The sequence below is a fragment of the Brachyistius frenatus genome, unplaced genomic scaffold (genome assembly GCF_029030835.1).
Source record: "Brachyistius frenatus isolate BFR_SWC_R1_liver_20210118 unplaced genomic scaffold, ASM2903083v1 Contig_83, whole genome shotgun sequence".
Taxonomy (NCBI): Eukaryota; Metazoa; Chordata; class Actinopteri; family Embiotocidae; genus Brachyistius; species Brachyistius frenatus.
In genome coordinates this window covers 1,432,767-1,445,692 of record NW_027210682.1, presented here as the reverse complement: position 1 = coordinate 1,445,692, position 12,926 = coordinate 1,432,767, and the positions used below count along the sequence as shown (strand labels likewise).

Genomic DNA, 12,926 nt, shown 5'->3' with positions numbered 1-12,926 from the left:
TGTATCGCCCCCCTGAGGTGAGAAAAGGCACAGTAATAAACACATGACGACACACATAACTTTAACCATTGGAACGTTTATTTTTTTGAAACATGTGTTTATCAAAACAAAATGACAACATGCTGTGTTTAATATATCTGTATTTCAAAAACAGCTTCACTCATCAAGGAATGTATTGTTTTTTAAAATAAAAATACTAATAAATAAATAAATAAAACATTCTGTATCAAGCTGTTTGATCAAAATTAATGGTAAATAAAAGAATGCAGATTAACTTTCTGGATGTGAAAGTGTCCTCAGCCTCCTCTCAGACGGAAATTCAATTGGATGGTGCTGTGCTCCTTGACATTGTAGTCGGCCAGTGCGCCGGTCATCATCTCCCGGCTCTCGTGAAGGAGTCTCTGCTGGCTCACCTGGACCCCCTCTCTGTGCTGGACTTTGGTCTTGAAGTCGTTCACGGTCTCTTCGGGTTTGATGTCATAGGTGCTGGTCTGTCCCTTCTCGTTTTGGAGGAAGACCTGGATGGTGGCGGGCTCGGTGACCAGCAGAGACACCCGGGAGCCGGACTGTAATCCGTAGGAGCAGATCAGCTTGGACTCGTCGCTCAGAGTTGTCCTCTGCCCGTTGTCAAAAACCAGCTTCTGCTTATAAGTAGGGACTCCCAGTGCGTCTTGGATGCGTGTCTTCAGAGAGGCAACCGTGTCCTGCGGCTGCACCCTCAGTGATTGTTGCCTCCCATTGAGCATGGTGATGATTAGATCCATGTTCCACACGATCTGAAATATTGTTCAAAATATATATATAAAAATAAAAAACATCCACACAGGAAAAAGTCCTTTCAAACAATTATCACAGGGTTTGATGAGGACAACCACTTACCTGTTGGTGCTTTTTATAAACGATAAAAGTCTCCGGAAACTTGAAGTGTTCAAAAAGATGTTCAGTTGCAGCTGTTTTCGAAGTCTCAGCTCACCAGTTTATATAGAGGACGTCTCAGCTGATCAACACCCTCCCCTTCACGTAGGGTTCGTTTTCCCTCTCTGCCTTCTCAGCTTTCGGTTTCTATTCTCCAAACATTGATACAATCAGGGCTTGAAATTTAGGTCATTTCTGTCGCGGTCTCGTGGCCTGTCCATGAATCACCACCGGAACAGGTTGATGGGACTTGTGGGGAAGAGGACAAACAGCTGTACAAGCTCGATGGAAAAGTACATTTACAGCCGACTCACCTCAAGACAGGACAGTCTAGTTCCAATGAGGACAGGCCGAATCATTTCATCAGATTAGTGACTGACAAACATATCAAAATCTATTAGTTGCTTGTTAAGATCATGTTTATGGAAACAAAGCAGAAAGACAAAATATTATGCAGATTATTGATGAGGATTTTTAAACAGCAGTAGACAACAATACACTGAGAACACATACAGGCCATCATGCAAATAACAAATCAACAATGGTGGAAGTACTGAGATCCCCCCCCCCCCCAAAAAAAAAATACTCAATTAAAAGTTGGTATACAAAATCCTAAGTGCATAAATAACTAAATGTTCTTAAAGTATCACATTAAACATGTAAAAATGTGCTCTATGACTGACATATAACTTTATTTGATGCAGTAATGTATAAGCAGTATTTTACTGCTGTAGTTCCTCAAGGTGAAGCCAGTTTTAAACATTTTATACAAGAGTGTGTCCCCTTTAAAGGATCCCCGGGAAACTGAGGGGTCCTGAAATGATAAATGGTGGAGAAGAAAAACAAAGATTTGCTAAAAAAAATTCATATACATTTTTTGGACTTGGAGACTATCAGGAACTTTAGAGGTGGAGGTGTCACTCTTTAGTGGAAATGCAAACCACGTATCTGTGAAAAAAGGTTGCAACTACAAAAATAAATGTTACAAAATTAAAATCTTGATCTGAAAAATAAATTGTCACTCAGATATTGTACAGGTATTGAAGCTAAAGTATAACGATGTACAACTAAAATACTCAAGTAAAGCATCTCAAAACTGTATACAAGTACAGTACTCAAGTAAATGCACTTAATTACTTTCCATAACTCCAAATCAAAACAAACCACTCCCATTACCTGGAATTTCCTCATTACACAGGCTATCAAAGTATTACTGACTCATCATTTTCAAAAAATGATAGCGAAACTAAAATCAAGTGTTAAATGAAACTGAAAACCTGTTAAATCTATGACGAGAAGCTTTTTATTTTGTTTGGTTTCAGAACATGTGAAACCTGCTGGATACCTGAAATAACTTTTTCCAAGGTGGTTTCCTATCTTGGCCTCACCCAACAGACCAGACACGTAATGTTTGTATTGAAAGACACACCCAGTAATAAATATCAAGCACACATTCACAAGCATCACAACTCTGAGTGTTTCAGCATGGCAGCCCTCTCCTCACGCTTAGGTAGAGGAAGATTTCCTGTGGTAGGAAAAAATTAAAAAAAAAAAAAAATCAGTTAGTGATCCTGCAAATGCCCCCAAAAATAAACATGATGAAAAATGTAGTTATCTTTCATTTGATTAATTTATCGTCTCATTAAATCAGCACTAATCCTTATAAATAAATCCATGCAGGGATTTTCTTACCTGGCGGCGCCACAAAATATTCTTCAACAGTGTTTTTTGACAGCTGCAGCAGTTCCTCTGCACAGTCACCTTCCATCACTGCATCGTCCCTCAGGTATAAGGCCCTGAATGAGCACGGAGGAAACACAACCACGTTCAAACAGTAAACTTCACAGGAGTCTGAAGTGGAGCATCTCATTGAGGTGTGATGATGAAAAGGCTCATGAGCTATTTTTCGCCGTCCGGGCCGCACCTGTCCTCCAGCACGGAATCCATTGGTTCAACTCTTGACGTGTCGACAACATGAAGCTGATCTGCGAACCGTACGGCTTTCTCCAAACAAGACAGTCCCTGTTTGGTGCGGAAATCAACCAAGGCCAGTCGCTCCAGTTTGTCCACCAGGTCAGCAGGGATTTGGGCAGGCTGGAAAAATCAGTAATGTGTTACATAGAAACTGGTTGTGTGCCAGCTTCTTTCCACCTTGAATTTTAAATTTCTTGGCGTGTACCTAATCACTGAATAAAATAATTAATCCATTGATTTTTTTTTTTTGTTATCACCAAATGCTGTCATGACTCACAATGTCTGACCTTTACTCTTTTGATATCTCTGCTGAGATTTTGTGTTGGTGCAGGTGCCACTTCTTAAGGAGGCTTAGGTCTATTAATGTGTGCAGCAAAATATTTCATATCTGCAATCAGTCTGTTGTTTAAGTGCAGTTTTCTTTGCAGATATCTGCTGGGACAGCAGCATCGCATCCAGTGACACTAACAACCTGAAAAAGCTTATAAAGACAGTAGGCTGTGTGTGTGCTGAGAGTTGAATGTTGAGAGTAGGATGTTGCACAAACTGCTCAACATTATAGACAAAACTTCACATCCCAGACAGGAGAGTGTTTTCAGTCAGAGGCTCCTTGAGCTGCTCTGTAATAAGGAAAGTCATTCCTGCCCACTGCAATAAGAATATATCAAGATTTTCATCTGACTCATCCTCTGAGGGGCAATGCACATTCTACATCAAATTCTAGCACATTCTACATCAAATTCTAGTTTTGTGTGTGTGTGTGTGTGTGTGTTGGCAAATATCCTTGGAGATTGCAACAACCAAACCTCTGGATACATTTTTCCATGCAGTGAGGACTGGGGATTTCCCCCTCCATCACTTATCATCATCACGGGGACAGTGCATTAGAAATGGATCTTTTAAAAACCAGTGCCAACAGGAGGAAGGATTGCAACAAGCTAAATGTGTTTTAGTCTGGACACCTGACTATTTTATAAACCAGATCTAAATATCTCAAATCTGACATGAATTTCAACGCGTTGGGTCACCACGTGCACCGAGTCATGAGGATGTTACCTGTGGAAGCTGGTCCTCTGGCACTGGTTCCCATGTTGGAACCTTTGGTACCTGTAGAAGAGATAACCAGGTGACAAGGCTGGCATGTACATTTTTTTTTTTTTATTAATCGTTTATTCTATGAAATGAAAAAAATGAATGAAAAAAAGCCCATCAAAACGTAACATCTTTAAATGTATTGTTTTGTTCAAAGAAAACTCCAAATACCCAAAATATTTAGAATGATATTTCAACAAACAAAAGCGGGAAATCTTCTCGTTTTAGAGGCTGGAATCAGAAATATTTGTCTATTTTTTTTCTTGTCTTTAATGAAAACTTGAATGTGCAAAATTGGTGAAGATTCAGTTTTGACCTGGAGATTTACTGTAGTTTTTACTGCCGTGTCTTTGTGTATCAAATACAACATTTAACACCTTATAAACATTTTTATACAAAGGATGTGAGACAATTGTAGATGTATAATCATTCTGAACCATCTTCAGGCTAAAGGGTGGGAAGACTTTGAGAATAAGATGAGAAAAAGTTACTGGACTGCTCTGAAGATGAACTGGAAAGTTTGGACCCCGTTCCAGTTCATAAACATCAACTTTGTGCCTGTTCAGGTATTTCACAGGTCACTGTCATCCTGTCAGAAAAACAAATGATGAGTCACATACTGACACCACTTGTAATGGTTATTTCTCCTCTTTGTGTTCCTGTATCTTTGTGTTCAGTTCCGAGTGCTGTTTGCCAACACGATCGCTTTATTTTGGTACGCCTACCTTGCGTCTGTGAGGAAATGATGCTTCTGAAGATTTCCTCACAGAAAACGAATGTGGATGCCAGAGGACAGAGATGATACAAGCAGGCTGTTTATTGTGCTACTGTTAACCTGTTCCTAATCTCCATAATCATTTCTCACATATAGTGGCTCTTCTGATTAACTCTGTACAACGGGTAACATGCTGCTAGGTTAGGTTAGGTTAGGTTAGGTTAGGTCAGGGGTGTCAAACTCACTTTAGTTAAGGAGCCACATACTGCCCACTTTCATCTCAAGTGGGCCAGAACAGTAAAATCATAGCATAATAACGCATACATAACGACAATATTTCTCTATGTTTAAATCATTGGTGAAGGTTTTTGGATGATAAACCCTATTTTAAGGTCTTTCTACAATAAACTAGAAACATAAAGAGCAAAAACTCAGACATCAGCCCACTGTTTATCTGCCTGGGCTCTCCTCTGCAGAGTTAACGGGTCACAAAGCGAGCAGCAGCTTCTCCCTCCGGAGCAGACGTCGCATTTACGCTGTTTCTGAAGCAATTACTGAATGGATTAAAAAAAAAAAATAAAAAAAATAATCACAAAACGTTTGTACTCATAAACCTCCATATTCTCATAATGCAATGCATGTCTTTCTGTAATTTTCACACTTGGCAAAGTCATAGGCGGGCGAGCTGGACCCCCTGGCGGGCCGGGTCCGGCCCGCGGGCCGTATGTTTGACACCCCTGGGTTAGGTAGTTACTTTATTAATCCCCGAGGGGAATTTTTTTTCGCTACAGCAGCATACAGGAAGCAATAAGATAATAATAGAATAATAGAAAAATAGCAGTAAAAATATAAAATTCACAGTATATACAGTACAGTATATATATGTTATATACAAACAACCAAGAACACAGACAACAGTGTTATTGTTGTGTGATGGATTTTGCCAGAGGTGAGTTATTATTTTTTTAGTGCTATAATACAAGTTTACAGAGCGCTGCCAAAGGCTTGCAAGATCTAATAATAAAACTTGAATTATATGATTGAGACAGTCTGTTATGAATTTTGGATTAATAAATATACAATGCTTTGTGTTGTTCCTTTCTGTGGTTGTGATCAGTAAAGAAAAAAAGTCGCCCCCCTGAGGTGAGAAAAGGCACAGCAATAACCACATGACGACACATATAACTTTAACGTTTATTTTTTTGAAACATGTATTTATCAAAACAAAATTACAACATGCTGTGTTTAATAGATCTGTATTTTAAAAACAGCTTTACTCATCAAGGAATGGATTGTTTTTAAAAAAAATAAAATTACTAATAAATAAATAAAAACATTTTGTATCAGGCTGTTTGATCGAAATTAATGGTAAATAAAAGAATGCAGATTAACTTTCTGGATGTGAAAGTATCCTCAGCCTCCTCTCAGACGGAAATTCAATTGGATGGTGCTGTGCTCCTTGACATTGTAGTCGGCCAGTGCGCCGGTCATCATCTCCCGGCTCTCGTGAAGGAGTCTCTGCTGGCTCACCTGGACCCCCTCTCTGTGCTGGACTTTGGTCTTGAAGTCGTTCACGGTCTCTTCGGGTTTGATGTCATAGGTGCTGGTCTGTCCCTTCTCGTTTTGGAGGAAGACCTGGATGGTGGCGGGCTCGGTGACCAGCAGAGACACCCGGGAGCCGGACTGTAATCCGTAGGAGCAGATCAGCTTGGACTCGTCGCTCAGAGTTGTCCTCTGCCCGTTGTCAAAAACCAGCTTCTGCTTATAAGTAGGGACTCCCAGTGCGTCTTGGATGCGTGTCTTCAGAGAGGCAACCGTGTCCTGCGGCTGCACCCTCAGTGATTGTTGCCTCCCATTGAGCATGGTGATGATTAGATCCATGTTCCACACGATCTGAAATATTGTTCAAAATATATATAAAAATTAAAAACATCCACACAGGAAAAAGTCCTTTCAAACAATTATCACAGGGTTTGATGAGGACAACCACTTACCTGTTGGTGCTTTTTATAAACGATAAAAGTCTCCGGAAACTTGAAGTGTTCAAAAAGATGCTCAGTTGCAGCTGTTTTTGAAGTCTCAGCTCACCAGTTTATATAGAGGACGTCTCAGCTGATCAACACCCTCCCCTTCACTTAGGGTTCGTTTCCCCTCTCTGCCTTCTCAGCTTTCGGTTTCTATTCTCCAAACATTGATACAATCAGGGCTTGAAATTTAGGTCATTTCTGTCGCGGTCTCGTGGCCTGTCCATGAATCACCACCGAACAGGTTGATGGGACTTGTGGGGAAGAGGACAAACAGCTGTACAAGCTCGATGGAAAAGTACATTTACAGCCGACTCACCTCAAGACAGGACAGTCTAGTTCCAATGAGGACAGGCCGAATCATTTCATCAGATTAGTGACTGACAAACATATCAAAATCTATTAGTTGCTTGTTAAGATCATGTTTATGGAAACAAAGCAGAAAGACAAAATATTATGCAGATTATTGATGAGGATTTTTAAACAGCAGTAGACAACAATACACTGAGAACACATACAGGCCATCATGCAAATAACAAATCAACAATGGTGGAAGTACTGAGACCCCCCCCCCCCCCAAAAAAAAATACTCAATTAAAAGTTGGTATACAAAATCCTAAGTGCATAAATAACTAAATGTTCTTAAAGTATCACATTAAACATGTAAAAATGTGCTCTATGACTGACATATAACTTTATTTGATGCAGTAATGTATAAGCAGTATTTTACTGCTGTAGTTCCTCAAGGTGAAGCCAGTTTTAAACATTTTATACAAGAGTGTGTCCCCTTTAAAGGATCCACGGGAAACTGAGGGGTCCTGAAATGATAAATTGTGGAGAAGAAAAACAAAGATTTGCTAAAAAAAAAATTCATATACATTTTTTGGACTTGGAGACTATCAGGAACTTTATAGGTGGAGGTGTCACTCTTTAGTGTAAATGCAAACCACGTATCTGTGAAAAAAGGTTGCAACTACAAAAATAAATGTTACAAAATTAAAATCTTGATCTGAAAAATAAATTGTCACTCAGATATTGTACAGGTATTGAAGCTAAAGTAATAACGACATACAACAAAAATACTCAAGTAAAGCATCTCAAAACTGTATACAAGTACAGTACTCAAGTAAATGCACTTAATTACTTTCCATAACTCCAAATCAAAACAAACCACTCCCATTACCTGGAATTTCCTCATTACACAGGCTATCAAAGTATTACTGACTCATCATTTTCAAAAAAATTATAGCAAAACTAAAATCAAGTGTTAAATGAAACTGAAAACCTGTTAAATCTACGACGAGAAGCTTTTTATTTTGTTTGGTTTCAGAACATGTGAAACCTGCTGGATACCTGAAATAACTTTTTCCAAGGTGGTTTCCTATCTTGGCCTCACCCAACAGACCAGACACGTAATGTTTGTATTGAAAGACACACCCAGTAATAAATATCAAGCACACATTCACAAGCATCACAACTCTGAGTGTTTCAGCATGGCAGCCCTCTCCTCACGCTCAGGTAGAGGAATATTTCCTGTGGTAGGAAAAAAAATATATCAGTTAGTGATCCTGCAAATGCCCCCAAAAATAAACATGATGAAAAATGTAGTTATCTTTCATTTGATTAATTTATCGTCTCATTAAATCAGCACTAATCCTTATAAATAAATCCATGCAGGGATTTTCTTACCTGGCGGCGCCACAAAATATTCTTCAACAGTGTTTTTTGACAGCTGCAGCAGTTCCTCTGCACAGTCACCTTCCATCACTGCATCGTCCCTCAGGTATAAGGCCCTGAATGAGCACGGAGGAAACACAACCACGTTCAAACAGTAAACTTCACAGGAGTCTGAAGTGGAGCATCTCATTGAGGTGTGATGATGAAAAGGCTCATGAGCTATTTTTCGCCGTCCGGGCCGCACCTGTCCTCCAGCACGGAATCCATTGGTTCAACTCTTGACGTGTCGACAACATGAAGCTGATCTGCGAACCGTACGGCTTTCTCCAAACAAGACAGTCCCTGTTTGGTGCGGAAATCAACCAAGGCCAGTCGCTCCAGTTTGTCCACCAGGTCAGCAGGGATTTGGGCAGGCTGGAAAAATCAGTAATGTGTTACATAGAAACTGGTTGTGTGCCAGTTTCTTTCCACCTTGAATTTTAAATTTCTTGGCGTGTACCTAATCACTGAATAAAATTATTAATCCATTGATTTTTGTTTGTTTTTGTTATCACCAAATGCTGTCATGACTCACAATGTCTGACCTTTACTCTTTTGATATCTCTGCTGAGATTTTGTGTTGGTGCAGGTGCCACTTCTTAAGGAGGCTTAGGTCTATTAATGTGTGCAGCAAAATATTTCATATCTGCAATCAGTCTGTTGTTTAAGTGCAGTTTTCTTTGCAGATATCTGCTGGGACAGCAGCATTGCATCCAGTGACACTAACAACCTGAAAAAGCTTATAAAGACAGTAGGCTGTGTGTGTGCTGAGAGTTGAATGTTGAGAGTAGGATGTTGCACAAACTGCTCAACATTATAGACAAAACTTCACATCCCAGACAGGAGAGTGTTTTCAGTCAGAGGCTCCTTGAGCTGCTCTGTAATAAGGAAAGTCATTCCTGCCCACTGCAATAAGAATATATCAAGATTTTCATCTGACTCATCCTCTGAGGGGCAATGCACATTCTACATCAAATTCTAGCACATTCTACATCAAATTCTAGTTTTGTGTGTGTGTGCGTGTGTGTGTTGGCAAATATCCTTGGAGATTGCAACAACCAAACCTCTGGATACATTTTTCCATGCAGTGAGGACTGGGGATTTCCCCCTCCATCACTTATCATCATCACGGGGACAGTGCATTAGAAATGGATCTTTTAAAAACCAGTGCCAACAGGAGGAAGGATTGCAACAAGCTAAATGTGTTTTAGTCTGGACACCTGACTATTTTATAAACCAGATCTAAATATCTCAAATCTGACATGAATTTCAACGTGTTGGGTCACCACGTGCACCGAGTCATGAGGATGTTACCTGTGGAAGCTGGTCCTCTGGCACTGGTTCCCATGTTGGAACCTTTGGTACCTGTAGAAGAGATAATCAGGTGACAAGGCTGGCACGACAATAATCTGCCTCGGCTGTTGATTAATTGAATGCGGATATACTTCATTTACCTTCGGGTTATGTGGTTGAGAGCTGTACAGACGCATTCCATTTGTGATGTGGCTTTGCAGGCGGCAGCTTCTTCTGTGGAAGTTTTCCACCATTGTAAATGAGTACGTGTCATTTGTTGACAAGTTAAGCGAAGACCGAGACATTTTCTGTGACACGTCACGGCACGTGCGCGAGGCAGCGAGGCGAAACGCTAACATTTTTTTTTTTTAGCTACAATAACTAGTAAGCTGTGTCCGAAATGTAGAAAAGGGCCACATCTTTGAAAGACTTTTCTCACCAGGAAGGTCAGTTTTTGGCTAAGCTAGCTTCACACATGTCTGCAGCTAGCGACCAGCTGTGGCTTGACGCAGAGGTATTTAAGCGAAGCCCCGCCCTCAATCAGCATCTGATTGGCTCTCACGCTGATATTCTAGCTGTCACTCTGGCCATTCCACCAACCAAAGAACGAGCGTAACGACAACTAGCCAATCAAAAGCAGAGCGAGGCTGCGGGGATGCGGGTGAGTAAAACCTGGAGAGCGAGGCAGGGAGGGGAAGGGAGAAGTTTAATGAGAACTCACTTCCGTAATCGTTCATATCCCAGACAGAAACCGAACTAATTGACTTTAGTTGAAATACAGCGAGGTTGTCATACAATTTGAAGCATATTGTTAAAGAAAAAGTCGTTTTTTTAAATTTTTATTAAAGACACGAACAGTGAATATTGTGAAACCATTATTTGTGTCAAACGCTTTCGTTGGTGCAGGCGTACTGCTGAAATATGAATGGAAGTCGGTTTTGTTCAAACTAGCATTTATAACAACGACGTTTTAAAAAAATGAATCTAAGTTTTATTATTGACTAGGACTGAAAAGAGTCTTCGAGCGCCCGGATAGCTCAGTCGGTAGAGCATCAGACTTTTAATCTGAGGGTCCAGGGTTCAAGTCCCTGTTCGGGCGACAACTCACTTTTGTGTCAAATCAAGTATGTACGTAATTTACAATCATAATAGTAATATTGTAACGTCTTCGTTTAGCCTATTAACAACAGCTGGGTGATATTGGCAAAACAAACTATGAATGTATTTTTGACTAATATCTCCATATCAATATTGCCACAAGATTGTTGGATTGTACTTTTACAAAAACATATTAACACAATGATATTTTTGATAAATTAAAACTACTACTAGAGGTAGCCTAGAATGACTAAGTGGGTAAAGTAAAAAAATAAATAAAACAACTAGAACAGTGTTAAGCTCAGAAAATACATGCATCTTTTAAAAGCAGGAAAAAAATAACTCATACCATATCATGATATCCAAAATCTAAGACTACTTACATTTCACAATATTGATATATTGCCCAGCCCTACATAACTACATGAAAAATCGAGGACTCACCAAGATATTTGGGTTGATTTTGATGTGAATATCTGGACCACGTTTCTTAACAAAGCACCTTAAGTTGTGGAGACATTAAAAAAGAAGGCAAGTGGAAAAATGAAGTGGCAGTGTCCTGTTTTTAAACTAGCACCGAACCAGTGAAACTGGTTTGCCGCGAGTGCTTTTTCTAAAACTAACGCATGTCGATATCTGTACGTTTACGAATCCTCTATTTTGATGGTGTATTTCGGACTCATCTCTTTTTGATTCAAGTTAATATAATGCACATTCCACTCTGTTTTGGAAAAATAATGATTCCATTTTTATTTTTTATCATAAGAACATATACCATTCAATATATATATATGTATATAAGTATATATGAACTATCAGTATAGAATTTGATTGTTTTACAATACACATTTAGAACTGGCCACAAAATAAAAATATCAGCTTTACAAACAAAGCAGCATTTGAATGAGATAATGAATTAATAAATAAATACTTTGGCATATAAATGTTGCAATAAATTAAAACAGGTTTTTTGACAGCAGTTAGCATTCACAAAGAAACACCAATATTAAATGCAAGTCATCTCAACCACATAGATGAAACAACACTTGGAGAACAGCTGACTGAAGTTTTAGGATTTAGGATTTTATGTTTGACGAGCAAGAATATTGATAACTGAGACCAAGCGTTAAAAGCAACTCGTAAATCCTCCCGAACCCCAAATCTGCCAAAACACGAAAACAGTTCGCCTCATAATTTCACGTCATTTGCAATTCATTTTAAAACGTTGTCACAGTGTACCTGTTGCTTTCATCCGTCACACTAAAGAATCGGGATACTGTGGAATCACAAAAGTCTTCATCTGGTCAGTCTGGCAAAATATTACCGCTGTCTCACCTGATCTCCCTTTTTCATCATCATATTCAAGCTGAAATTAACTTTTGAGTCAACAAAGAAGCATCGGACAACACAGGAAAAAGCAAAAGCAAAAAAAAAAAAAAAATCATAAAAAAGTGGTTCACTGGGTAATGAAAAAATAACTTGAAACAGTTATCAAATCAGGCTTCTTTCTTTATATAAATCCATGAGTCGATTAAATATTAGGTTATGATTTTACAGGCGTTAACATAATTTAACTCTCATAATTTAAACACATTTTTCTCTTGGTACACCACAGTTCACACGTAACAATTAAAAGACAGCATTTGGCAGACGAGGCAGTTCAAGAACATTGAAAACACTGTTGGATGCTAAATCCAAGACATGGAGCTAAAAGCTAAATTATTCTGAACACTGTGTGTTAACTGGAGTTACATTTTGGGCTCCAAACCGGTGTCCTGAATCAGTCGTTGAAAACGAATCAGATTTTTAGGGTGTTGTAAAGAATATTACAAGTCTCTACAATCTCGCCTTCAATAAGGGATATGAAACAGAGGAGAACCTGCTCATATATATATATTTTTTTTTTTTATCTTGTAGACTTTGACTGTTAAAATAATCAATATAAACTATTACCACTATGTATTTCTTATCACCAATATAGTCTGGTTAAATTCAGCTCTGCATTTTGGTTTGAAATGTGCAACTAAAACCGTCTTTATCTCAAAATATGAAGTGCACAAGGATTAAGATTGATACTTAGGGGATTTCTGAGAAAGATA

The 12,926-nt window shown here is 39.0% G+C and overlaps 4 protein-coding genes, 1 long non-coding RNA gene and 1 other non-coding gene across 6 annotated transcripts; 2 read left to right on the top strand and 4 right to left on the bottom strand.

Moving 5' to 3' along the window:
- Positions 1-56: 56 nt before the first annotated feature.
- Positions 57-1,139, bottom strand: LOC138627234 (polyubiquitin-like). Its single transcript, XM_069709440.1, has 2 exons — positions 880-1,139; positions 57-776 (listed from the first exon to the last, which is right to left on the bottom strand). The coding sequence occupies exon 2, from the start codon at positions 762-764 to the stop codon at positions 297-299; it is 468 nt and encodes a 155-aa protein (XP_069565541.1). The 5' UTR covers positions 765-776; positions 880-1,139; the 3' UTR covers positions 57-296.
- A 177-nt stretch (positions 1,140-1,316) lies between these two features.
- On the bottom strand, positions 1,317-4,369 carry LOC138627231 (glutamyl-tRNA(Gln) amidotransferase subunit C, mitochondrial-like). The gene is made up of 5 exons (XM_069709437.1): positions 4,359-4,369; positions 3,946-4,024; positions 2,840-3,009; positions 2,608-2,711; positions 1,317-2,440 (listed from the first exon to the last, which is right to left on the bottom strand). Exons 1-5 carry the CDS (start codon positions 4,367-4,369, stop codon positions 2,379-2,381), a joined length of 426 nt encoding a protein of 141 aa, XP_069565538.1. The 3' UTR covers positions 1,317-2,378.
- Positions 4,370-4,386: 17 nt separating this feature from the next.
- Positions 4,387-5,783, top strand: LOC138627243 (uncharacterized). The gene is made up of 3 exons (XR_011311371.1): positions 4,387-4,547; positions 4,659-4,872; positions 5,651-5,783. It is a non-coding gene; the product is annotated as an uncharacterized lncRNA (long non-coding RNA).
- Positions 5,784-6,000: 217 nt separating this feature from the next.
- On the bottom strand, positions 6,001-7,078 carry LOC138627242 (polyubiquitin-like). Its single transcript, XM_069709448.1, has 2 exons — positions 6,691-7,078; positions 6,001-6,589 (listed from the first exon to the last, which is right to left on the bottom strand). The coding sequence occupies exon 2, from the start codon at positions 6,575-6,577 to the stop codon at positions 6,110-6,112; it is 468 nt and encodes a 155-aa protein (XP_069565549.1). The 5' UTR covers positions 6,578-6,589; positions 6,691-7,078; the 3' UTR covers positions 6,001-6,109.
- A 96-nt stretch (positions 7,079-7,174) lies between these two features.
- LOC138627241 (glutamyl-tRNA(Gln) amidotransferase subunit C, mitochondrial-like) lies at positions 7,175-10,228 on the bottom strand. The gene is made up of 5 exons (XM_069709447.1): positions 9,891-10,228; positions 9,751-9,801; positions 8,642-8,811; positions 8,410-8,513; positions 7,175-8,253 (listed from the first exon to the last, which is right to left on the bottom strand). Exons 1-5 carry the CDS (start codon positions 10,086-10,088, stop codon positions 8,192-8,194), a joined length of 585 nt encoding a protein of 194 aa, XP_069565548.1. The 5' UTR covers positions 10,089-10,228; the 3' UTR covers positions 7,175-8,191.
- Positions 10,229-10,755: 527 nt separating this feature from the next.
- Positions 10,756-10,828, top strand: trnak-uuu (transfer RNA lysine (anticodon UUU)). The gene has a single exon. It is a non-coding gene; the product is annotated as a tRNA-Lys (tRNA).
- The last annotated feature ends 2,098 nt before the right edge of the window (positions 10,829-12,926 follow it).

What these genes read in the sequence shown, in the direction of transcription:
- LOC138627234 (XM_069709440.1), bottom strand. Translation starts at nt 764, where the DNA reads ATGGATCTAATCATCACCATGCTCAATGGGAGGCAACAATCACTGAGG.
- LOC138627231 (XM_069709437.1), bottom strand. An exon ending in CAGAGGACCAGCTTCCACAG is followed by an intron (nt 3,010 to 3,945) that starts GTAACATCCTCA and finishes TGATTTTTCCAG; the next exon opens with CCTGCCCAAATCCCTGCTGA. An exon ending in GATTCCGTGCTGGAGGACAG is followed by an intron (nt 2,712 to 2,839) that starts GTGCGGCCCGGA and finishes GTGCTCATTCAG; the next exon opens with GGCCTTATACCTGAGGGACG.
- LOC138627242 (XM_069709448.1), bottom strand. Translation starts at nt 6,577, where the DNA reads ATGGATCTAATCATCACCATGCTCAATGGGAGGCAACAATCACTGAGG.
- LOC138627241 (XM_069709447.1), bottom strand. Translation starts at nt 10,088, where the DNA reads ATGTTAGCGTTTCGCCTCGCTGCCTCGCGCACGTGCCGTGACGTGTCA. An exon ending in CTCAACCACATAACCCGAAG is followed by an intron (nt 9,802 to 9,890) that starts GTAAATGAAGTA and finishes TCTCTTCTACAG; the next exon opens with GTACCAAAGGTTCCAACATG. An exon ending in ATATTTTGTGGCGCCGCCAG is followed by an intron (nt 8,254 to 8,409) that starts GTAAGAAAATCC and finishes TTCCTACCACAG; the next exon opens with GAAATATTCCTCTACCTGAG.